This window comes from Hyla sarda, chromosome 13 (genome assembly GCF_029499605.1).
Source record: "Hyla sarda isolate aHylSar1 chromosome 13, aHylSar1.hap1, whole genome shotgun sequence".
Taxonomy (NCBI): Eukaryota; Metazoa; Chordata; class Amphibia; order Anura; family Hylidae; genus Hyla; species Hyla sarda.
In genome coordinates, this window is record NC_079201.1 from 30,204,959 (window position 1) to 30,230,960 (window position 26,002).

General features: G+C 42.5%; 1 protein-coding gene across 1 annotated transcript; it reads right to left on the reverse strand.

Moving 5' to 3' along the window:
* Positions 1–25,790, reverse strand: ENPP7 (ectonucleotide pyrophosphatase/phosphodiesterase 7). The gene is made up of 6 exons (XM_056549600.1): positions 25,517–25,790; positions 17,210–17,355; positions 11,825–12,448; positions 8,525–8,801; positions 5,076–5,219; positions 1–166 (listed from the first exon to the last, which is right to left on the reverse strand). Exons 1-5 carry the CDS (start codon positions 25,788–25,790, stop codon positions 5,092–5,094), a joined length of 1,449 nt encoding a protein of 482 aa, XP_056405575.1. The 3' UTR covers positions 1–166; positions 5,076–5,091.
* Positions 25,791–26,002: the final 212 nt, after the last annotated feature.

Sequence of the window (26,002 nt, forward strand, 5' to 3'; positions counted from 1 at the left end):
GTGTATGAAGTCAGTGTCCCGTGGATCATACATTTATTTGGAAATCAGTTTTCCTCCCACATCGCTGTAGTCTATGATTTATTATAGTAACATGGTCTGCAGGTCACAAAGACATATTAGACAAGTCCTCTTGTAAGTTTACAAATTCAATAAATAACAGAAGAATCTGCAAAACATGTAAAAAAAAAATGCATCAGTGCACAAGAAAATTAGATCATTAGGTCATTACCGTATATACTCGAGTATAAGCCGAGTTTTTCAGCACGATTTTTCGTGCTGAAAACGCACCCCTCGGCTTATACTCGAGTGAACTCTCCACCTGTCAACCCCTTCTCAGTGGTCTTCAACCTGCGGACCTCCAGATGTTGCAAAACTACAACTCCCAGCATGCTGGGAGTTGTAGTTTTGAAACATCTGGAGGTCTGCAGGTTGAAGACCACTGCGGCCTTCGTCATCATCCAGACCCCACTTTAGTTTTCTACTCACCTCCCCTCGGTGGGAAGGAAGGGTGAGCTGGTCTGGGCCATCTATGCTGCAGGGACCATCCGGTGGGGAGGCTTAGTCGTTCCGGGCTGTCCATCTTCACCGGGGGGCCCTCTTCTCCGTTCCGGGCCGGCCCCAGACTAGTGACGTTGCCTTGACGACAACGCACAGGGACTTCCGTGCGCAGCAGACGTCCGTGATGTCCCTGCGCTTGAACGTCCCTGGGCGTCGTCGTGAAGGCAACATCACTATGCCGGGGCTGGCCCGGAGCAGAGAAGAGGGCCTCCCGGTGAAGATGGACAGCCTGGAATGACTAACCCTCCCCACCGGACGGTCCCTGCAGCATAGATGGCCCGGACCAGCTCACCCTTCCTTCCCACCGAGGGGAGGTGAGTAGAAAACTAAAGGGGGGTCTGGATGATGAAGAAGGCCGATGGCTGTCTGGGCATGCTAGAGTTGTAGTTTTGCAACATTTGGAGGTCCACAGGTTTAAGACCACTGAGGGATTGACGGTGATGATGAAGGGGGTGATGATGATGACGTGGGGGGTGATGACAGGGGTGTTAATGACGGGGGTCTGGATGATGACATGGGGGGGATGATGTATTTCCCACCCTAGGCTTATAGTTGAGTCAATAGCTTTTCCTGGGTTTTTGGGGTGAAATTAGGGGCCTCGGCTTAAATTCGGGTCGGCTTATACTCGAGTTTATACGGTATATATATATATATATATATATATATATATATATATATATATATATATATATATATATATATATATATATATAGTATAATAGAAGTACAATCTGTGTTTTCTTTATTATGCTCCTCTGCTGTTTAGTGTACCAAACCATTCAGTGCCACCAATATAATGTATCCCACCATGTGTCAGACCAAACGGAATCACAAATAGACTATGTTCGTTTTACTAAACCTCAAGATCCATGACACGGTGCAGGGTCAGTCATAGAACAGATGCCATTTGTGCCCACGGAGTCTCTAGACCTGTCATGAGGTTTGTCAGGTTTCATCAAGATGTCAGGATGGGATGGAATCTGTGGTGAAATCTCCTGATAAAGCCTCATATACAGGTGTGAACACCGACTTACTAGGAGATTCCTTTCAATAAAATGGCCACACTCACTGTGTAGACCAAAAAGTATGAAGCCTAACCCAGTCTCATCCGAAACTTCCTGGCTTATGTGCACTGGGTTAAAGGGGTACATTTTTTTTTAAATCAACTGGTGCCAGAAAGTTAAACAGATTTGTAAATGACTTCTATTAAAAAATCTTAACCCTTCCAGTACTTATCAGTTGCTATATGCTACAGAGGAAATTCTTTTCTTTTTTAATTTCTTTTTGTCTTGACCACATTGCTCTCTGCTGACACCTTTGTTTGTGTCAGGAACTGTCCAGAGTAGCACAGGTTTGCTATGGGGATTTTCTCCTGCTCTGGACAGTTCCTGATACGGGCATCAGGTGTCAGCAGAGAGCACTGTGGACAAGACAAAAAAGAAATTCAAAAAGAAAAGAATTATCCTCTGTCGCATACAGCTGCTGTTAAGTACTGGAAGGATTAAGATTTGTTAATAGAAGTAATTTACAAATCTGTTAAACTTTCTGGCACCAGTTCATTTAAAATAAAAGGTGTTCCACCGGAGTACCCCTTTAAAGAGGAATGGGGAGAAAACAGGGCTATCTCCTTAGTTACTCTACATGTTTGTGGATGTGATACATGGCCCAATTGGCACATAGGGCACCAGGGATTAGCCTTACTCTGAAGAAAAAATGGCGACTCTGACAACTTTCTCTAATGGGATTCCTCCGGAAACAGAAAAACAGAGCTAATTTGTTCCAAAAACAGCACCTTACCTGTCCTCAGGTTGTGTGCGGTATTACAACTTGGTTCAATAATTGCAGTGAGCTGCAATACCACACACAACCTGAGGAAATATGTGGTGCTTTGTTGTTTTTTTGTTGTTGTTTTTTTTAAAGAAATTAGCTCTATATTTCTAATCCTGAACAACCCCCTCTAAGTTTTTTTCAAGTGACTTACAGTACACCAGGGCAGCGGTAGTCAATGCTGCTCTGCTGCACCTTCTTTCCCCATGTTCACCAGCTTTCAGGGAAATAAATGTACCCCTATCCTGTGGATAGGGGATAATTGTCTAATCGTGGGGGGATGTGACTGCTGAGCCTCCTGCAATGTTCTGTATAAGGACCCACTTACTCCGCTATACTTAACGGTCTCTGGAGCGCTCTGGGCCCCTTTTTCAGAGACGTGATGGCCGGATCGGTAAGTATAGGGGGGAGTGCGGAGCATGTCCAGGGGATCCCAGCAGTCAGAGAACCCCCACGGTCAGACACTTATCCTCTGTGTATTTGAGTATATGTTTTTTTTCCCTAGAATACCCCTTTAAATATATATACATATATATATATATATATATATATATATATATATATATATATATATATAAAATATTTAATAAAATATAAAAATAAAATAAATATACTAAATTAATACTGGTGACAAGCTAAGGGAAATGGAGGAGAAGGTTACACTGAGCACTGAACATACAGCAGTAGGAACATGGGTGTTTACACAAGAGACAGCTACTCTGAACTTTATGGGTGGTGAGGTTTATCTTTAAAGGAGTACTCCGCTGCTCAGCGTTTGGAACAAACTGTTCCGAACGTTGGAGCCGGCACCGGGAGCTTGTGATGTCATAGCCCCACCCCTCAATGCAAGTCTATGGGAGTGGGCATGGCGGCTGTCCCGCCCTCTCCCATAGACTTGCATTGAGGGGACGGGGTGTGACATCATTAGGGGGCGTGGCTATGACATCACGAGCTCTTGGTGCCGGCTCCAGCAGCGGAGTACCCCTTTAAGGGACAGTGTTGATCATCTTTAGGAGGCAAACTGGCTCACTCTGCAGGTACATGGCCCAGGTTTTCTCTCACTCCTGCACATAGCACATGCTAAACCCAGCCCCCATTCCCTTTGTTCTGTTTATTTAGTTTTTTCTTACTTGTTATGCAATCTTTCAGCCAGTACTTTGTATTTTAATTTGTAAATTACTTCTATTAAAAAATCTTGATCCTACCAGTACTTATCAGCTACTGAAGTTGAGTTGTTCTTTTCTGTCTGAACACAGTGCTCTCTGCTGACACCTCTGTCTGTCTCAGGAACTGCCCAGAGCAGGAGAGGTTTGCTATGGGGATTTGCTCCTACTCTGGACAGTTCCTACTGCTGTATGTCCACAGTGCTCAGTGTAACCTTCTCCTTTATTTCCCTTAGCTTGTTACCAGTGTCAATATGGTGCTTAGTGTAACTCTTTTTGTTCCGAATGCTGGGTGCGTGCTGCAGGGGTTAAATGCAAGTTAATGGGAGGGGGCGTGGCAGCCACCACGTCCCCTCCTATAGACTTGCATTGAGGGGGCATGGCCGTGACGTCACGACCCCTGCAGCCCGCACCCAGCATTCAGGACAAAAAGAGTTACACTAAGCACCATAATGATTAGCCGAATCTTCACTGGTATTTCACTAATAGCTTAATTTATGCAATATGGTATTAGAAATTCACACCGAAAGTGCTGTCCAGAATAAAAAAATGGCTGCTTTCTTCCAAAACAAGTGTTACACCTGTCAGAGGTTTGTGTCTAGTTTGGTAGATGATATACAGTGATCCCTCAACTTACAATGGCCTCAACATACAATAGTTTCAACATACAATGGTCTTTTCTGGACCATCGTAAGTTGAAACCAGACTCAACATACAATGCTACCTACAGTCCAGATATGTGAAACGTGTCAATGGCTGGAAGAACCGACCAATCAAAATGGGCATTCACTGGTAAAACCCCTGTATTACTGAAGCGTATGCACTGACTGGTGTCTGGCATTACATGTTCTGTACACTTTACCTGTATCAGGGTTAGCTGCTCCTTTGGACACCAGGTGAGGGTGACTCCAATACTTTTTTGGGACACTGTGTACTGTACAGGACCCTGAAGAAGCTCCTGTCCTCTACATAGACCAGTGTTTCCCAAGCAGGGTGGCCCCAGCTGTTGCAAAACTACAACTCCCAGCATGCCCGGACAGCCTTTGGCTGTCCGGGCATGCTGGGAGTTGTAGTTTTGCAACAGCTGGAGTCTCCCTGCTTGGGAAACACTGACAGACCGTGATTTACAGCTCTCAGCAGATCTTTATCACTTTTATATGTAAGGATTTGCTTTTTCTATATTAGTTATCTACTTATTTTTCTTTAATCCTCACATTTTCCTATTTTTGGATGACATTTTGGTGCCTTTAGAACCAATTACCAGGTTTCCATAGAGTTCTGGTCTCAACATACAATGGTTTCAACATACAATGGTCGTCCTGGAACCAATTAATATTGTAACTTGAGGGACCACTGTACTAGTACACAGAGCCTTATACAGTCGGGGTTACTGTTTTTGAAAGAAATCAGCCATGCTTCTCTAATTCTAGACAACCCCTTTAAATGATGGTCTGTAATATAGCACGTGCCCACCTACACACATATTAGAAGATTTAATATTGTAATTTGATGTCGTTTATACTTAACCTCTCCTCACATCACTTTAAAATGTTGTTTTTCTTCGCCTTTTGACGGCCATGACAATAAGCGCGATGACGAAAATAATGAACAGAATTCCAACGACAACAGTGAGTCCAATTGTGGCATGGTAAATCACCTCCCGTAAAGAGTCTAAAAGGAGTAAAACATAGACATATATTTACCCAAGTTATTTTAAAAAAATATATATTTGCTTTAAAGGGGTACTCCTCCCCTAGACATCTTATTCCCTATCCAAAGGATAGAAGATAAGATGTATAATCGCGGGAATCCCGCAATTGGGACCCCATGATCTCTGTGCAACACCCGGCGTTGGTTTAGAGTGCTGGGGGCCGTCGGCGGGGTTCGTGAAGTCATGGCCACACCCCCTTGTGATGTCACGGCTACCCCCTCAATGCAAGTCTATGGGAGGGGGCGTGGCGTAACGTCATGGGGCATGGCGTAACGTCATGTCCCCCCCCCGCTGTTCCAACCCCCCCCCCCCCCCCCGCTGTTCCAAACGCTGGGGCAGCTGGGGGAGTACCCCTTTAAAGGGAGAATCTTATATTATGGATTGTGGCATGCAATGTGCATATCATGAGGCAAATGCAGAAGGAGATTTTATTTCTTCAAGTAAAAATAGTTGCACAAATAACATCCAGTCTGATGTGTTTCGCTCACTACAGGAGCTTAACTCTTTATGTTGCAGAATAATACATTTCTCACCATAGAAAATTCAATACGTTATGACAACATGCTACCGGAACTCTCAATAGGCTCCAATTCACAACCAAGGGAAGGTAAGTGAGGCTATATCTGTAGTTACACACTACAATGCACTTACAATATCTTACAAAACCAGATACAAAACCGGTGGAAAACGTTTTTTTTTTTTTACATGAACTGGTGCCAGAAAGTTACACAGATTTGTAAAATTACTTCTATAAAAAAAATATCTTAATCCTTTCAGTACTTATGAGCTGCTGAAGTTGAGTTGTTCTTTTCTGTCTAAGTAGAAGCAAATCCCCATAGCAAACCTCTTCTACTCTGTGCAGTTCCCGAGACAAGCAGAGATGTCAGCAGAGAGCACTGTTGTCAGACAGAAAATACAACTCAACTTCAGCAGCTGATAATTATTGGAAGGATTAAGATTTTTTTTATAGAAGTAATTTACAAATCTGTCTAACTTTCTGGAGCCAGTTAAAAAAAAAATATATATATATATATATATACTGTATATATATATATATATATATATATATATATATATATATATATATATGAAGAGGTTTTCCTGGAATATCCCTTTAATCCTCCCAGTACTTATCAGTTGCTGTATACTACAGAGGAAGCTCTTTTCTTTTTGGATTTCTTTTCTGTCTGATCACAGAGCTCTCTGCTGACACCTCTGTCCATTTTAGGAACTGTCCTGAGCAGGAAAAAATCCCCATAGCAAACCTATTCTGCTCTGGACAGTTCCTAAAATGGACAGAGGTGTAAGCAGAGAGCACTGTGGTCAGACAGAAAAGAAATCCCAAAAGAAAAGAATTTCCTCTGTAGTATACAGCAGCTGAAAAGTACTGGAAGGATTAAGTAATTTACAAATCTATTTAACTTTTTGGCACCAGGTGATTAAAAAAAAAAAAAAAAATTCCGCCGGAGTACCCCTTTAAGTCCAACTAATTATTTATGAAATACTGGATTAAAGGGGTTGTCCTGGAAGCCGGTCCCACCTCTTCTGCTCCCTGGGACCTCACTTTTGATCCCTGGTCTGAAGTATACTTTTTGGAGACAGTAGGGGAGGGTGCTTGTCTTCATCATCGTATGCGGGCGAAACCACACCCACACACGATGTCCAATGGCTGCATGATGATGCTGCAACATTATGGTTCCGCCTGCACACAATGATTGGGACAAGCACCAGTCTCTCCAGTCTTGGAACTGGAGCATTGGAGAGAAGAAGAGGTAGGACCTTTTCTGCTTCCAGCTCAACACCTTTTACCACTTACTGACCCCCTTTAAACTTTAAAGGGGTATTCCAGGAAAAAACTTTTTATTTTTTATATCAACTGGCTCCGGAAAGTTAAACAGATTTGTAAATAGCTTCTATTAAAAAATCTTAATCCTTCCAATAATTATCAGCTGCGCAAGTTGAGTTGTTTTTTTCTGTCTGACAACAGTGCTCTCTGCTGACATCTCTGCTTGTCTCGGGAACTACACAGAGTAGAAGAGGTTTGCTATGGGGATTTGCTTCTTCTCTGGACAGTTCCCGAGACAGGTGTCATCAGAGAGCACTTAGACAGAAAAGAACAACTCAACTTCAGCAGCTCATAAGTACTGAAAGGATTAAGATTTTTTAATAGAAGTAATTTACAAATCTGTTTAACTTTCTGGAGCCAGTTGAACTCTCTACACAGCTCAGCCGGAGGCCAGATGGCTTCTCGACCTGGTGATCATGTGATCACTGGGTGCCCAGTATCGGTAGTGAGCTGCTGGGTCTTAGCACACTTAGATGAGCTCTGTCGTAGGTTTCGGAGGGCTTTATTCCCTCCTGTAACTGAGGCTATTATGTCAGATAATAAACTTTTGACATAGTTGTAGAGGCATGTCAAAAGTTTTGATCGGTCAGGGTCTGAGTGTTCAGGCTGCGACCAATAGCTAGAACTAGCAGGAAAATAGCATATTATGTGAGACAAACTTACAATGTAAGTCTATGGGATTGCCTTTTCTCTAATTCTAACACTTGGTTTGGGTCTGAACACTAAGACCCCGACTGATCAAAGCTTTTGGCATGTCCCTAGGACATTTCAAAAGTTTTTTAAACCGATAGGTACACTTTAATGAAAAAACATAAAAAAGATTTACCGGTAAAGAAAAAACTTATCAAGATTAAAAAAATGACATGAAAATAAGTTGTGATGTAACAGAAAAAAGGTGCAGAAATTATTTTAAGATCCAAAGACGTAAAAGCTGTATGGCTTTTAAAATCCGCATGTTCTAAAAAATCTGAAAATGTGTCTGGTCAGAGAGTATTGAGCCTGGTCTGAAAGCGGTTAAAAAACTAAAAAAAATGTGTCCAATATTTTATCTATTTACATGTGTTTAATTTGTTTATTATTGAAATGGGTACTCCGCTGCTAGGCGTTTGGAACAAACTGTTCTGAACGCTGGAGCCAGTGCCGGGAGCTCGTGATGTCATAGCCCCGCCCCCTCATGATGTCACACCCCGCCCCCTTAATGCAAGTCTATGGGAGGGGGCGTGACGGCTGTCACACCCCCTCCCATAGACTTGCATTAAGGGGGCGAGGTGTGACATCATGAGGGGGCGGGGCTATGACATCACGAGCTCCTGGCGCCGCATCCAGCGTTCAGAACAGTTTGTTCCAAACGCCTAGCAGCGGAGTACCGGGTTTTATATAAAATTGTTCTGAATATCATTGACATTTATGGAATCAAACCTGCGTCATCTGTATGGTCTGTATCCTCCTCATCATCTGTGTCATCATCTTGAATGTTCTCCACCAACATGTTCTTTGTTACATTAAGGTTTCCATCGTGAGGCTCTGGTGTTATTCCCAACAGCTCACACATTAGAGGATACACATTAACACTTTCGAAGGGCTCCACTGTCAGGCCTCTTTTGAATGAAGGGCCCACAGCTCTGAATATGGTTTGCATATCCATAACATTATTATCGAAGCCGTGTTCACCTTTATTAAACTGGGCCGGAAAATGCTAAATAAAAAGAGAGAGAGATGTAGTTAGAAGATATCCCTAAATGAGTCTTACTAGATTAGTCCATCACATTCTTGTGCCATCATCACCGTAGTATATAACTGTTTTCAGTCTGGTCACAAAACTGGATACGGGGCAAAAATGAGTTGACGGGAGTCCCTATCTGACTCCGGTTGGCTCATTCAAATGAATAAGATGCGGACCGGGTCCGGCTGGGATACAGGAGAGCCCGGTTTTCACATCCAGTCACCGTATGAAAGAATAGTGGTGTGAATGCAGCCTTAAAGGGTTACTCCACTACCCAGCGTCCGGAACATTGAGTTCCTAATGCTCGTTAAGCCCTGTTGCGCCCCCTTCCCATAGTCTTTCATTGAGGGGGCAGACCGTGACGTCACGAGGGTGCGTACGTGAACACGGAAGCCCTCACACAGCGTTCGAAACTCAATGTTCCAGATGCTGGGGAGCGGAGTAACCCTTTAAAGGGGTTATCCAGGAATAGAAGAACATTTTCTTTCAAAAACCACTCCCCGTCTGTCTCCAGGTTGGGTGTGGTTCCGCAGCTCAGTTCCAATTGAATGAATGCAGCCAAGTTGTAATACCATAAACAGCCTGGGTACAGATGTGGAGCTTTTTTTGAATGAAATTAGCTCTGTTTTTCTATTTCTGGATAACCCCTATAGGGGTTAATTTCCTGTGTTTAGCTCAAGTGTCATGCATTGCTGTGACAATGCATGGGCCTATCAGCAGGCTTGACAAGAGCCAATTACATCTGGTCTTAGTGTCCACACCCTTCTCAGCTGCACGTATATACCCAGTCAGTTGACATCTCAAATTGCTTGTGTTCAGTTCCTCTGCACTAGCTCTTGTATACTCCTATCTTGTTTAAAGGAGTACTTTAGTAGAATATAACTTATCCCCTTATCCGAAGGATAGGGGATAAGTAATAGATCGCAGTTATAGATTGCTGGGACCCCCGGCGATCTCCTATATGGGGCCGTGGCAGTCCGCAGGAAGCACCATGCTGTCTCCATGGGATACATAGAGGGGGCGTTTCGGCTGTCATTTCATGCCAGGACAGAATGCCCTCTTCAAGCAGACTGTACAGCCCCGTACAGGAGATCGCGGGAGGCCCCCTGTGATCTATGAGTTATATTCCACTACAGTGTTCATTTAATCCTGTGTATTCTGACCTTGATTTGTGACATTACTATACCCTGCTCATTGATTTGGTCCCTTTGCTGAAATCTCGGGTTTGATCTGGCTTATTTGACCGCTCCCTATATGTTGGGATGTTTACCCCCTGTGTTTTGTTTCTTGTACTCTGCATGTTACCTCTTTGTATCCTAACCTGCTTCCTGACATCTGTACTGTGTTGTTTATTATTTTTGGACCTTGCTATGCACCTGCGTCTACAGAGAACCGAAACCACCATCAAGGGATGCACTTATCCCTGCTTGACTTGACGGTGGCACTCACCAATCTGTAGCACTCTTCTTTATTTAGGTAACTTAGTTCATAAGGTTGAAAAAAGACCAGAGTCCATCAAGTTCAACCTATATCCCTAATGAGTCCCTACTGAGTTGAGTTGATCCAGAGGAAGGCAAAAAACCCTCATACTAGAGGTAAAAACTCCTTCCCGCAGTCAGAATAAATCCCTGGATCAACCTTCTGTCCCTATAAATCTAGTATTCATAACCAGTAATGTTATTACTCTCCAAAAATGCATCCAGCCCCTTTTTGAACTCTATGACCACTTCCTCCGGGAGAGAATTCCACAGTCTCACTGCTCTTACAGTAAAGAATCCTCTGTCTGTGCTGGTGTAGAAATCTTCTTTCCTCTAGATGTAGAGGATGCCCCCTTGTTATAGATACAGTCCTGGGTATGAATAGATCATAGGAGAGATCTCTGTACTGTCCCCTGAGATATTTATACATAGTTATTAGGTAGCCCCTAAGCCTTCTTTTTTCTAAACTAAATAACAATAATTCTGATAATCTTTCTGGGTACTGTAGTCCTCCCATTCCCCGTATTACTCTGGTTGCGCGTCTTTGAACCCTCTCCAGCTCCACTATATCTTTCTTGTACACTGGGGCCCAGTACTGTACACAGTATTCTATGTGTGGTCTGACTAGTGATTTGTACAGCGGTAGAATTATTTCCTTGTCGTGGACATCTATGCCTCTATTGATGCACCCCATGATTTTATTAGCCTTGGCAGCAGCTGCCCGACACTGGTCACTACAGCTAAATTTACTATTAACTAAGACTCCTAAGTCCTTTTCCATGTCAGTCGTCCCAAGTGTTCACCCATTTAATACATAATCCCAGCCCGGATTTTTCTTCCCCATGTGCATTACCTTACATTTATCAGTGTTGAGCCTCATCTGCCACTTCCCAGCCCAAACCTCCAACCTATCCAGATCCATTTGTAACAGTGCACTGTCCTCTATTGTGTTTACCGCCTTACAGAGTTTAGTGTCATCTGCAAAGATTGCTACTTTACTATTCAACCCCTCTACAAGGTCATTAATGAATATATTAAATAGGACAGGACCCAAGACAGACCCCTGTGGTACCCCACTAGTAACAGTCACCCAATCAGAATAAGTACCATTAATAACCACCCTACAAACAGGTAACATGAAGTAGCAGAAGGTACAGACAAAGCAGGGGTGTCGTAATGTAATAGCAGTTTCAAGCCTTTCTGACGCTTCCACAGGCCAGAGGAATTGCAGCATGAAACGTCTGTTGCCTTATGACAGTTCTACCTTGCCTGACTGTACCCCCTGCTACTTCATGATACCTGTTTGTACATGAACCTGTTTGGGTGCCAGCTATTCTTTATATTGAAGTTTGTTAGCTGCAACATGAGACCCTGACTAAAAAGTTAATAATAATAGACTAAAGTAGATATGTAAATAAAATAAATATGTAAATATATAACATTCAGTATTCCAATTCTCCTGGTTATACTAGCATAGCAAAAAACGTAAAATATCAGGGATAAAAGAATAGTTCTTACCCCATTGATTACGTATCCTGGTTCCCCATACAGTACTAAAGGTGTGATTCTTTCATGGGTTGAAAAGTGCAGTCTAGCCGGAACTTCCTCCTTCTTGTAGACATTTAATTTAGGATGTGCACCTTTTAATGCTTGATATACTTTTTCTAAGTTTCCCTCTTTAGGTACTAGAAGTCCTGCTGGTCCATAATCCACTAAATGAAACTGAAGGTCAGAAAAGGAAAAACCCGGTATTTTCCTCAGGACAATCTCATCCTGATCTTTTTGTACTGTAGTCATACCATGATCTGCAATTATTATAATATTGAGTTGGGCTTCCAAATCATAGTGTCGCACCCGATCTCGTATGTGTCCAACCATGCGATCTACTTGTCTAACCATGTCTTTACGCTCCTCCGTTTCTGGTCCATATTTGTGTCCCGTTGAATCGGGTTCCCCAAAATACAGCGCCACAAAGTCAAGATCTTCCTCTGTGAACCACTTCATCACAGTTTCTACATTTTCTTTCCATTCTGTTTCGTTGCCATAGTTGTGTCCTCTATTTTCAACTCTTTTAACGTTCACAGTTTCCCCTCTATATGTAGCATTACCACCAGGAAAGAAAAGGGATCCAGTTTTTAAACCCTGGACAAAAGAATAATATTTCAGTTCATATAAAATGTTTTATGATATTTATTAAAGGTTATTGTGGTAAAATAAAAGTACAACCGATTCTGAACCATAACTTTAGTTATTATTTATGAATTTTTAAGGGGTAATCCGCCCATAGACAACTTATTCCCTATCCAAAGTACAGAAACCTAGAATGTGTCGGCAGATAAGAACCATTTGGCTCGTCTAGTCTGCCCAATAATCTGAATCCTATCAATAGTCCCTGGCCCTATCTTATATGAAGGATAGCCTTATGCTTATCTCTATCTTATATGAGGGATAGCCTTATACCTATCTCTATCTTATATGAAGGATAGCCTTATGTCTATCTCTATCTTATATGAAGGATAGCCTTATGCTTATCTCTATCTTATATGAGGGATAGCCTTATATCTATCCCTATCTTATATGAAGGATAGCCTTATGCCTATCTCTATCTTATATGAAGGATAGCCTTATGTCTATCTCTATCTTATGTGAAGGATAGCCTTATGCTTATCTCTATCTTATATGAGGGATAGCCTTATGCTTATCTCTATCTTATATGAGGGATAGCCTTATATGAAGGATAGCCTTATGCCTATCTCTATCTTATATGAAGGATAGCCTTATGTCTATCCCTATCTTATATGAACTATAGCCTTATGCTTATCTCTATCTTATATGAGGGATAGCCTTATACCTATCTCTATCTTATATGAAGGATAGCCTTATGTCTATCTCTATCTTATATGAAGGATAGCCTTATGCTTATCTCTATCTTATATGAGGGATAGCCTTATGTCTATCTCTATCTTATATGAGGGATAGCCTTATGCTTATCTCTATCTTATATGAGGGATAGCCTTATATCTATCCCTATCTTATATGAAGGATAGCCTTATGCCTATCTCTATCTTATATGAAGGATAGCCTTATGTCTATCCCTATCTTATATGAAGGATAGCCTTATGCCTATCTCTATCTTATATGAAGTATAGCCTTATGCCTATCCCTATCTTATATGAAGGATAGCCTTATACCTATCTCTATCTTATATGAAGGACAGTCTTATGCCTATCTCTATCTTATATGAAGGATAGCCTTATACCTATCCCTATCTTGTATGAAGGATAGCCTTATACCTATCCCTATCTTATATGAAGGATAGCCTTATACCTATCTCTATCTTATATGAAGGATAGCCTTATACCTATCTCTATCTTATATGAAGGATAGCCTTATACCTATCTCTATCTTATATGAAGGATAGCCTTATGCTCATCCATATCTTATATGAAGTATAGCCTTATACCTATCTCCATCTTATATGAAGGATAGCCTTATGCTCATCAATATCTTATATGAAGGATAGCCTTATGCTTATCTCTATCTTATATGAAGGATAGCTATGCCCATCCCTATCTTATGTGATAGCCTGAGGCACACACCCGTATCTTGTTCGTAGGACGCCAAAAAGCTACGTGATAGCCTGGGGGATGTTGTGTATGGGGAGTGTAGCTGTGCGTTAGTTAAAGGGTGCTTGTTAACCCAGGGTGAGGACTCCCCAGTAATGCTTGTCCTATCGCCACCCTTCCCAAGAGCGATAGGGAGGTAGAGAATAACAGTATGTCCACAACCGGAGAGTTTTCTGAAAACAGGTATAACTTTTACTGAAGGTTTTCTGCAAGCTTCAATAACGGAACAGTCTCTATGCATATAAGTGCTTTCTTTGGAGATTGACAACGGTCGGGACTTTAGCAATTTAGAGTCTTTACATATTATTGCGCTGTTCCACTGGATTTAGGGGATTAGTTGCGGTCCAGTAGTCACGCTAGCTTTAGTGGGGGTAGATTAGAACTCACGGTTTTAGTTCTGCTGAGGCCGGTAGGTTTTTGAGGCCTAACGTGTCTCTGAAAGTTGCATAGAACTGTCCTGCTATCCAGCATCCACGAGAGCAGCAACCCAAGAGAGCGATTATTGGCTACAGCTCCCTTATATGGGCAGGGGCTGGACTAGTGCTAATTGGTCCATTACTGATGTCAATCACCATTACAAAGATTTATGGGTAACACGTGACCCAAGGACCTCCTAAGGTCCTCCAACAAACCATAGAAGAGATTATCATGGTCAGATACTGAGGTCAGGACTGTGTCAAATATTCTATATTCTGCCCGAGGGTTTTTACACCCCAAGTGCATTATCTTGCACTTATCCACATTACATTTCAGTTGCCAGAGTTCTGACCATTCTTCTAGTTTTCCTAAATCCTTTTCTATTTGGCGGATCCCTCCAGGAACATCAACCCTGTTACAAATCTTTGTGTCATCAGCAAAAAGACCCAAGTTCAATGATCTTATTACCTAAACTGCGAGCATTTGTAGACAGGACTCTGAGCTTGTCATTTCTTTACCTCTGTGCTGCTGACGTGTTCTGGCATTGTTTCGGGGGGCAATTGGACTCATGGATTATCAAGGATTATTGGGGATTAGATGTCTGATTGCGTGATCTCGGCGGCGGCACCCCAAACATCTGGTGCATGGAGCGAACTTAGCTCTGTGCCGGATGACTGGCGATACGGGGCGGAAGCTCATGATGTCACAGTCATGCCCCCTCAATGCAAGTCTATGGGAGGGGGCGTGACGGTCGTCATGCCCCTTTCCATAGACTTGCAAAGAGGGGGCGTGGCCGTGACATCACGAGCCTTAGGCGCTGCACCCCACACTCAAAATGAATGCCGGGTGCAGCAGGGAGATCAGACATCTTATCCCCTATTCTTTGGATAGGGGATAAGATGTCTAGGGGCGGAGTACCCCTTTAAGAGGCAGTTACAGCATTTGAACCTAGATGGGTTCTAGGACTTATACAAGATAGACATCAGAACATCATTTATATCAGTGAAAAATATAAGAAGCCGCTGACTTTGTACATTATTTCAAAATTAATATATATGATTTCTTTAGAGCTACAGCCTCACAAACATACCAAAGAGGACTGTGGGTGTATCAAATACAGTGAGAACTGTAAGATCAGCACCGAAAAATGGTGGACTTTTCTATGACACCTCTTGCTTTGCAGCACCGGAAAAGTAGAGCTCAAGATAACCCAGGCACCAGAACATACCTTGGTTATTTGACTTCTTACAATGGAGTAAGATCTTTCTATTTTCTTCCACCATGTATCAGTTGTAACAAGTGCCTACAGAAGTTGCTGTTGGGAGTATGGTGACACTGGTTGGTTAGACCCCTTGATTCTGGTGTGTCTATTGTATTTTAGGTGTTGTCTCGGATTGCCTATGGTGATCTAAGTTTTTTCCTGAACCTTGAGTTGTGTTAGGCTATGTTCACATCTCAGAATTTCCATGCAGAATTCCGCATAGGAATTCTGTACAGAGATTCGGGAGCAGCAGAGTCCCATTGAATTCAATGGGATTCTGCTGCACTGTTTACACAGTGGAACTTCCATGCCAGTTGTTTCTGGCACGGAAATTTTGAATTCCTTGTCCGCAGAAAGAATGAACCTTTTCATTCCTTCTGTGGACTCGGCATGGAATGCATAGCCATTCCTGTGCAGTCCCAGCGCAAGCATATTGGGCCGACACCCGCAGTCTTCGGAATGTCCGCATGGAGATTTTCCATGCAGACATTCGGTGGTGTGAACATGACCTTTAAGGTAATCTGACAGCCTGTTCACCTGCACTAAACCCAATACACAGAATCTGAGTAAAAAGATCTTATACTTACTAAAATTGGTCCAGCCGTCTATGAGACATAGCCTACGTTGCTGGTATGTAAATTACTAGCTATGTCTGCCCATCTTGTGAATAGTTATAGTTTTTAACTCTCATGTCTTAAAGATGTAAGAGTGAAGAATTATGAATATTCAAAAGATGGGCAGGTATAGCTGAGCAAGAAGAACAGAGAAAAAGAAAATGAGCCCGCCCTCACTCACCATGCATTCACTTCCTCCCTAAGACTGTTGTGCTGGGTCTCCTCATCCAATCACTGCAGGCTGCTCTGTAACCCCTCCTCTCTGTTTTCAGACAGTAGTCTAATAGACAGGACAGGAGTGAGCACAGAGGACTGATAGTCCAGCCCTCATTTCCTGGACTCTGTCTCAGCCTGTGCTTCAACTGGGACAAAGATGATGCTGCAACTGGAAAAGAACACGTTCTGGATGGTATGGAGACCTCTAGTGGTCTTTTTTTATAAGCTAAGATTTGTAATAAAAAAAATAAAAAAAAGGAGATACATTTTTTATGAAGTTTATTAGAAAGGTTAATGTTTAGCCAATATATACAACATATAAACAGTTTTTTAATATGATAGTGCCCATTTAAGAGATTAAAGAGGTTATCCTATTTATGTTATCAGCTATCAAAAGAACTGGTGATATCAAGCCCATCGCTAGGATTACAAGGGACATCTGTTCTATTAATCATGGGGGTCCCAGCAGTCAGACCCCCACCAATCATTTAGATATCCCCTATGCTGTGGATAGGTGATAACATTTTATCTTAGAATTCCCCTTTAAGGTAGATTGGACTCTGTTTTATGTTTTTTGCCTTTCTCTTTATCAATAGGGGCATGTCTTCTCTACTTCCCTAGTTGACCTAAACAAACATATTTCTATCTTTTTGTTATATATATATATATATATATATATATATATATATATATATAAAATGTATAGATTTATTTTTTACCAGTTTGTGTATCTACAAATACTACTTAGTTTGCAATTGAAACTACTTACCTGCCTCTGAGCCGTAATCCAGATAGGAAGTGATCCATTATCCCACCAGGAAGAGATGCCTTGTGTAGAGAGATAACCTTCCTTTTGAAAATTGGAGATGTTGAAGAACAAGTTGTGTATAACACCGTGATTCTCAATGTATTTTCCTGAAGTAAACAGCATATAGGGAAAATTATCAGCATTATTTTTCTTTAACTTGAAGCTACATTTCCCCTTATAAACTGTCATCGCAACTTTCAAATTTGATTTACTGTAGCCCAAATCTATAAATTTTTTGTAATAAAGATATATCCGGTGTAGAATATAAGCAAAATCATGGTGGTGGAAATCCAGTTACCTGACAACCGGAACATGCAGTTTCGGGCGCCGGGCAGGTGAATTTTTCAAGCATATAGCCCTGCTTTGTGCAAGCAGAGCCAGACCCTGGAGGGACATTCTCTTTTTGGGGTCATGTTCCGCAATCCTGGAACGCCCCCCTCATGCCAAGCTTTGGGAAGCAACATACTCACATCGGCTGGGGCCGGCAGCCACTGCCATTTAAAGAAAGCAGTGGCTGCCAGCAGGTAGCCCAACGGGACGCGCCGCGCGCAAGCACATCCGGTAATCTAATATCATTATGCTCAGATGTCAGGAGAGGCAGTGGCGGGACACCTTTAGGTCCAGACTACTGAGGAGTCTGGACGACCCGGCCACAGTGTCCGCCACAGGTATCTTCAGCTTCTGTGCTCCCCTGCTCCTCTGGTTGGGGGACCTACTGCTTAGGGCTGTCGCCTATAGACGTAGGTCCCGGACCGGACAAGTAATGGAGCGCAGAAAAGTATATGACTTCCAGAGGGACGTCTGTCTACAAGGGGTCTGCTAGGGGGGCATTTTTCTACAGGGGCTTTGCTACCTACAGGGGGGCATCTATCTTCATGGAGACTGCTACCTACTGTGGGGGCATATATCTATCTACAGGGGTATGCTAGCTACAAAGGAGGCATCTATCTACAGGAGTTCTGCTACCTACGGGGGGGGGGGGGGGGGGGGGGGCATCTATCTACAGAGAGACAACAACCTACAGGGTTGGTGGCATCTATCTACAGAGGACTGCTACTTACAGGAGGCATCTATCTACAGGGAGACTACAACTTACAGGGTTGGGGGCATCTATCTACAGGGGTCTGCTACCTAAAGGGGGCCACCTATGTACAGGCAGACTACAACCTACAAGGTGGGGAGCATCTATCTACAGGGTGGGGGGGGGGGCATCTATCTACAGGGGGTCTGCTACCTAAAGGGGGCCACCTATGTACAGGGAGACTACAACCTACAAGGTGGGGAGCATCTATCTACAGGGTGGGGGGGCATCTATCTACAGGGATACCTCAACCTCGAGGGGCATGCATCGATCTTCAGGGGGTCTGCTACCTACAGGTTTGGGGGCATCTATTTACAGGGGGTCTGCTACCTACAGGAGGGACATCTATCTACAGGGAGACTACTACTTACAGGGTTGGAGGAATCTATCTACAGGGGGTCTGCTACCTACAGGGGGCCACCTATGTAAAGGGAGACTACAACCTACAAGGTGGGGAGCATCTATCTACAGGGTGGAGGCATCTACCTACAAAGATACCTCAACCTCTGGTTGGAGGGGCATCGATCTTCAGGGGGTCTGCTACCTACAGGTGGGAAGGATCTATATTCAAGGGGTCTTCTGCCTACAGGGGGGAGGGGTTGGGGTGGGCACTACCCACCTCCCATATTTATAGGTGGGGCAATTATCTACAGGGGGACTGCTACCTATTGCCGGGGGGGGGGTTTACAGGAGCAGCAACTATCTACAGGAGGGGGACACCTATTTTCAGGGGACCGCTACCAACGGTGGTGGGGGGCAACAATTCACAGGGGGGACTACTACTGAAAATAACTTTCAGAATGCAGGGTGCTGCACAGAGATCGCGGGGGTTCTAAGCGGCGGGACCTCCGAGATCGGACATCTTATCTCCAATCCTTTGGATAAGGAATAAAATGTCTAGAGTACCCCTTTAACAGTTCTGTTTCTATTTTTGCACCAAGCTTTGTGGTATGGTATAGACTATGGAATATATGCATAACATTATGCAATGTCAGTTGCTTCCAAGGACTACATAATGCTTTTGTATATTCAAAAAGCATGGACTAGTGTGACAGGGGCATAATATTACCGCTTTACTAAGAATATACTGTAGTGGCCTCATCTGAAATATACACCCCACTGTACTCAAGTAGGTGAGGGCAGTGGGGTGCTTTTAGCCCAAAGCTGCATCATTCCCCCGTCATAAGAAAATATACAGTTGAGCAAAATACAAAGAAAAGCCACTAAATTAATAAGGAGCATGCAGGATATTAGTTAGAAGAAGAAAAGAATTACATTTATTTAGTCTTGAGAAAAGACATCTTAAAGTGACCATACACATAAAAACTGGAATGTTTAGCCAACAGCTTATGTCTCCTTATCTGCCCATTTATATGAATTCTTAGCCTAGCATTTAATGTATTTGGAATGAAAGGGGTACTCCGCTGCTCAGCGTTTGGAACAAATTGTCGCGGGAGAATTAGAAGGCCGCATACATATCAGATTGTCACCTTTAGGTGGGACATGACTAAGGCTAGGTTCACACCACGTTTTGTACTTACGGTTCCCGCATATGGCTGGGAGGAGGGGGGCGGGGCTTAATCGCGGCACCCGCACTCGGCCGTATAGGGGAACCGTATTTAATGCATGTCTATGAGCCGACCGGAGTGAACCGCAGCCTCCAGTTGGCTGCATTTTTGGCCGTATGTGGTTTCCCGACCGCAGGCAAAAACGTGGTCGACCGCTTTTTTGCCTACGGTCAGGAAACCGCATACAGCCGAAAACACAGCCGACTGGAGGCTGCGGTTCACTCCGGTCGGCTCATAGACATGCATTAAATACGGTTCCCCTATACGGCTGAGTGCGGGCGCCGCGATTAAGCTTCGCCCCCCTCCTCCTCCCAGCCGTATGTGGGAACCGTAAGTACAAAACGTGGTGTGAACCCAGCCTAACTAGAATAAATATATAGATGGCTCATAAAAAAAAATCAAACCTTCTCAAAAGACAAGGGGCACTTTCTGTGGAGAAGATAAGGTTCAACTTCTAGAGGCCACAGGTCTTCTTTACCGTAGCAACTGTGAATCTATGGAACAGTCTATCTCAGGAACTGGTCACAGCAGGAACACGAGAGCTTCAAGGGGTACTCTGTTGCTCAGCGTTTGGAACAAACTGTTCCGAATGCTGGAGACGGCGCCAGGAGCTCGTGACACCATAGCCCCGCCTCCTCATGACATCATGCCCTGCCCCCTCTATGCAAGCCTATGGGAGGCGGCGTGACATGACAGGTGTATGGAATTCGTGTTTTGAATGTTAATTCATTCTGATTACCACATGGAAGCAGTAAGATCATTTTCCCCTTTGAGGGCAGGTAGGCTCATTTTTTATTCGATAAGGTTGGCCTACACCAGATACCTCTTATCCTCTTATCTTCATAGATATTCTTTCTTTTAACTGTTTTAGCTTTGTAACTATAGAATGCTGCATTCTTAGACTGACAAGTATGTAGCAAATTAATTATTTAGTTAACTTAGATGGGATTCATGACTTCACACTACTATACACTCATTGGTCAATAGCTTGTTAACACAAATAGCTAATCAGTCAATTACATGGCAGAAACTAAATGCATTTAGGCATGTAGATGTGGTCAAGACAACAGCTGAAGTTCAAACTAAACATCAGAATGGGGAGGATAGGGATTTAACCCCTTAAGGACCCGGTGTTTTTCCGTTTTTGCATTTTCGTTTTTTCCTCCTTACCTTTAAAAAATCATAACTCTTTCAATCTTTCACCTAAAAATCTGTAATTTTACCCAAAAATCTACAGCGAAACAGAAAAAAAAATCATTGTGAGGCAAAATTGAAAAAAAAAACGCAGTTTTGTAAATTTTGGGGGCTTCCGTTTCTACGCAGTAAATTTTTCGGTAAAAATGACACCTTATCTTTATTCTGTAGGACCATACGGTTAAAATGATCCCCTACTTATATAGGTTTGATTTTGTCGGACTTCTGGAAAAAATCAAAACTACATGCAGGAAAATTTATACATTTAAAATTGTCATCTTCTGACCCCTATAACTTCTATAATGCACTATTTTGGACTTTGCAATTTTTTTGGCGCTTACGCCATTGACCGTGCGGTTTAATTAATGATATATTTTTATAATTCGGACATTTCCGAACATGGCGATACCATATGTTTATTTTTTTATTTATTTACACTGTTTTTATTTTTTTATTTTTTTATGGGAAAAGGGGGGTGATTCCAACTTTTAATAGGGGAGGGGTTAAATGATCTTTATTCACTTTTTTTTTCCACTTTTTTTTTGCAGTGTTATAGATCCCATAGGGACCTATAACACTGCACACACTGATCATTGTTATCCCATAGGGACCTATAACACTGCACACACTGATCTTTTACATTGATCACTGGTTTCTCATAGGAAACCAGTGATCGATGATTTTGCCGCTTGACTGCTCATGCCTGGATCTCAGGCACTGAGCAGTCATTCGGCGATCGGACAGTGAGGAGGCAGGAAGGGGCCCTCCTGCTGTCCTGTAAGCTGTTCGGGATGCCGCGATTTCGCCGCGGCTATCCCGAACAGCTCCCTGAGCTAACCGGCATGGTTTCACTTTCATTCAGGGTTAATAGCGCGCGGCAGCGCGATTAATGCCGCGTGCTATTAGCCACGGGTCCCGGCCGTTGTTAGAGGCCGTGGCCCCGCGTTATAGATCGGGAGCGGAATCAGGGCGTACAGGTACGCCCTGGGTCCTTAACAGGTTAAGTGACTTTGAACCATTGATACAATCCATGCTTTCACGTAATTTACACAAAATTCTGACCCTGCCATCTGAATTCTGCAGCTGGAATTGAGACTCATCAGACCAATGTTCTTCCAGTCTTTCATTGTCAATTTTGGTGCCTGTGTGAATTGTATCCTTAGTTTCTACCTATTCTTAGCTGACAGAAGTGTCTTCTGTTCTTTAAAGGGGTATTCCAGGAAAAAACTTATTTTATATATCAACTGGCTCCAGAAAGTTAAACAGATTTGTAAATTAACGTAATTTATATAAAACCAGTTCTCAAGGTACACTTTGAAAAAAGAAAAAGGATATAAGAAATAAGAGTTGGTCCAGTAAAAGTTAATATATGGTATTTATTGATTACAACAATTATTTAAAATATATAATATAGGACAACCTATTAAACCTCAGCAGGGCCCTTGCATGGGGTATAGGGGTCCAAAAAAATGAGAATGGTAAAATGGAAAAAAGAAAAAGGTAAAACAATTATGTGGAGATAAAATATAATAATAAAATATAATAATGTACTGTATATCGAAAACAGTTATTGTCAGTCTCTGGTGTAAATCAAGTTCATTCGTTTAAAGCGCTTGTTAAAGGGTGCCTGAGATGTTCAGCATTGGAGTGGAAATATACTGTAGTAATGGGCTGGCGATCTGTCACAGTTCATTCATAAATTAGGATACAGATTTGCCGCAATGGTACAGTGTGACAATGTTGGCACAGTTCATGTGACAGTGTATGGATATTGTCACAATTCAATCGTCGGTAGATGATACAGTGTTGCCAAAGGGCTGTGCTGCACTGCAGTATCATACGGCTGTTTGTAATAGAGTTCGGTGCACAGCACCACTCACCGGCTCCTAGGAAGAACAAGACGGGACAGACTGGCATGGCTGGGCAGTCGGCACAGATGGAAAAGTGACTGTCCGGCAGTTGGATAGCTGAGTCCTGGGCTGGCAGGGCTGGCGTCCGGCCTGTTGAGGTAAATGTCCTGGACTCTGGTTTGCCGTTGGATGTTCAGTAGCAATGGAGATGTCATCTCCATTGCTACTGAAGAAAAGGCCCGAGGCCTTGAAACGCATATAGCCATTTGAGAATACACTGTATATCGCTAATCATTCGCAACTGCTGGATGCCCTCTGTGCGGTGACCACCGCTTTACGCGCGCAGATAGCGCTCCGTTCAGACACGAGGACGCCACCACAGATCACCACTCCCGCAACTAGCTCCGGAACATCCAACAGCAAACCAGAGTCCAGGACATTTACCTCAACAGGCCGGACGCCAGCCCTGCCAGCCCAGGATTCAGCTATCCAACTGCCGGACAGTCACTTTTCCATCTGTGCCGACTGCCCAGCCATGCCAGTCTGTCCCGTCTTGTTCTTCCTAGGAGCCGGTGAGTGGTGCTGTGCACCGAACTCTATTACAAACAGCCGTACGATACTGCAGTGCAGCACAGCCCTTTGGCAACACTGTATCATCTACCGAAGATTGACAACATCTACACACTGTTACATGAACTGTGCCAACATTGTCACACTGTACCATTGCGGCAAATCTGTATCCTAATTTATGAATGAACTGTGACAGATCTCCAGCTCATTACTACAGTATATTTCCACTCCAATGCTGAACATCTCAGGCACCCTTTAACAAGCGCTTTAAACGAATGAACTTGATTTACACCAGAGACTGCCAATAACTGTTTTCGATATACAGTACATTATTATATTTTATTATTATATTTTATCTCCACATAATTGTTTTACCTTTTTCTTTTTTCCATTTTACCATTCTCAATTTTTTGGACCCCTATGCAAGGGCCCTGCTGAGGTTTAATAGGTTGTCCTATATTATATATTTTAAATAATTGTTGTAATCAATAAATACCATATATTAACTTTTACTGGACCAACTCTTATTTCTTATATCCTTTTTCTTTTTTCAAATTGTACCTTGAGGACTGGTTTTATATAAATTATGTTTATATACCTTCATACATTTTAATTATAGGCCTTCTTGGGTAAAGGCAACACCTTTAACCTCAGGTACAATCTACTACTAAGTGAGCTACACAAATCTATACATTTCTTTCCCAGATTTGTAAATTACTTCTATAAAAAAAAAACTTAATCCTTCCAATAATTATCAGCTGCTGAAGTTGAGTTGTTCTTTTCTGTCTGGCAACAGTGCTCTCTGCTAACATCTCTGCTTGTCTCGGGAACTGACAGAGTAGAGGTTTGCTATGGGGATTTGCTTCAACTCTGGACAGTTCCCGAGACAAGTGTCATCAGAGAGCACTTAGACAGAAAAGAACAACTCAACTTCAGAAGGTCATAAGTGCTGAAAGGGTTACGTTTTTTTAAAAAGAAGTAGTTCATAAATCTACCTGCACGCTGAGGCCCTCTGCGTTCCTGTTCATTTACCTGTCTGACCCTGCCACCGTGTTCATATAATAAAGAACCTTTTTGAAGCTACCATCTTGGGTGAGTGCCGTCCTCCATTCTTACTACATTTAATTTATAAATTTCTGTTTATCTTTCTTGCCTATGTGTCATCTCGAACCAGTCTGCCTATTCTCCTCTGACAACACCAAGGCATTTTCATTCACACAATTGCAGCTCACTGGATATTTTCTCTTTTCAGACCCTGGAAATGGTTGTGCTTGAAAATCCAAGTAGATCAGTAGTTTCTAAAATACTCAGATCAGTCCATCTGGCACCAACAACCATGCCATGTTTAAAATCCCCTTTCTTTCTCATTCTGAAGCTCTGTTTGAACTTCAGCAAGTTGTCTTGACCATGTGTACATGCCTAAAGGCATTGCGTTGCTGCCATGTGATTGGTTGATTGGCTATTTTTGATTAAAAGTAATTGAACAGATGTAGCTAATAAAGTGGCAAGTGATTGTATATTACTTTGTATTTTTATATGTAAATATTTCATATGAAACTCATAATAAACGGTTTATTTTGCACTTAAAGGGGTACTCCGGTGGAAAACTTTTTTTTCAGAGCAGGAGAGGTTTTATGGGGATTTTCTCCTACTCTGGACAGTTCTTAAAATGGAGCAGAGAGCACTGTGCTTGTGATGTCAGCAGAGAGCTCTGTGTTCCAAAAAGAAATGAATTTCCTCTGTAGTATTTAGCAGCTAATAAGTACTGGAAGGATTAAGATTTTTTTTAACAGAAGCAATTTACAAATCTGTTTAACTTTCTGGCACCAGTTGATTTACAAACAAAACCTTTTTCCACCGGAGTACCCCTTTGAAAAATCAATGTCATATATTCAGACATAGTAAAAGAAAACAAAGCATAGATTTGGTGTAATATTGTTGCCTGTACGCAGGATGTAATTGTAATGTTCTCTTCAGCCTAAATACGTTCCTATCACTCACTCACCTGTCAGTAGGGTGAAATGACAAGGACTTGTAATAGTTATGAATGCCGGAGTCATGTACTTTGCTTTTACTCCATCATCGCTCATAGTATCCAGATTGGGGGTATCAACATCTTGGTCATAGTTCCAACGGAATCCATCAAAAGAGATGAGCAAAAGTTTATGGGGGGCCTTATTTCTTGGGTGTAAAGGGATCGATGAACCCAGCGCCAGCAAAGTTAAGATCACTGCACAGGACGTCAACATCTTAATGGGAGCTGAGAAAGACTGATCCATGAGCTCGGTGCATATATTTATAATGTGCGAGAACAAAGTTTGTCCAGATATCTTATCGGAGAAAAATCTTTACAATGTACAGGGATCAATAACAAGCTGGCGTCTACAGTTCACAAGTTTTTTTTTGTTTATGGCTTTAATATGAATAATTATCATGTGACCTCTTCCTTGTTATACTTCTTTTATGTAACAATAAAATAATTATTACTCGC

Bases quoted from the DNA above. Each gene is read 5' to 3' on its own strand.
- ENPP7 (XM_056549600.1), bottom strand. From the start codon at position 25,790: ATGGATCAGTCTTTCTCAGCTCCCATTAAGATGTTGACGTCCTGTGCA. The intron at 17,356-25,516 runs GTGAGTGAGTGA...TGTTTACTTCAG, and splicing joins TCATTTCACCCTACTGACAG to GAAAATACATTGAGAATCAC. The intron at 5,220-8,524 runs GTTTGATTCCAT...TACTCCTTTTAG, and splicing joins AGACCATACAGATGACGCAG to ACTCTTTACGGGAGGTGATT.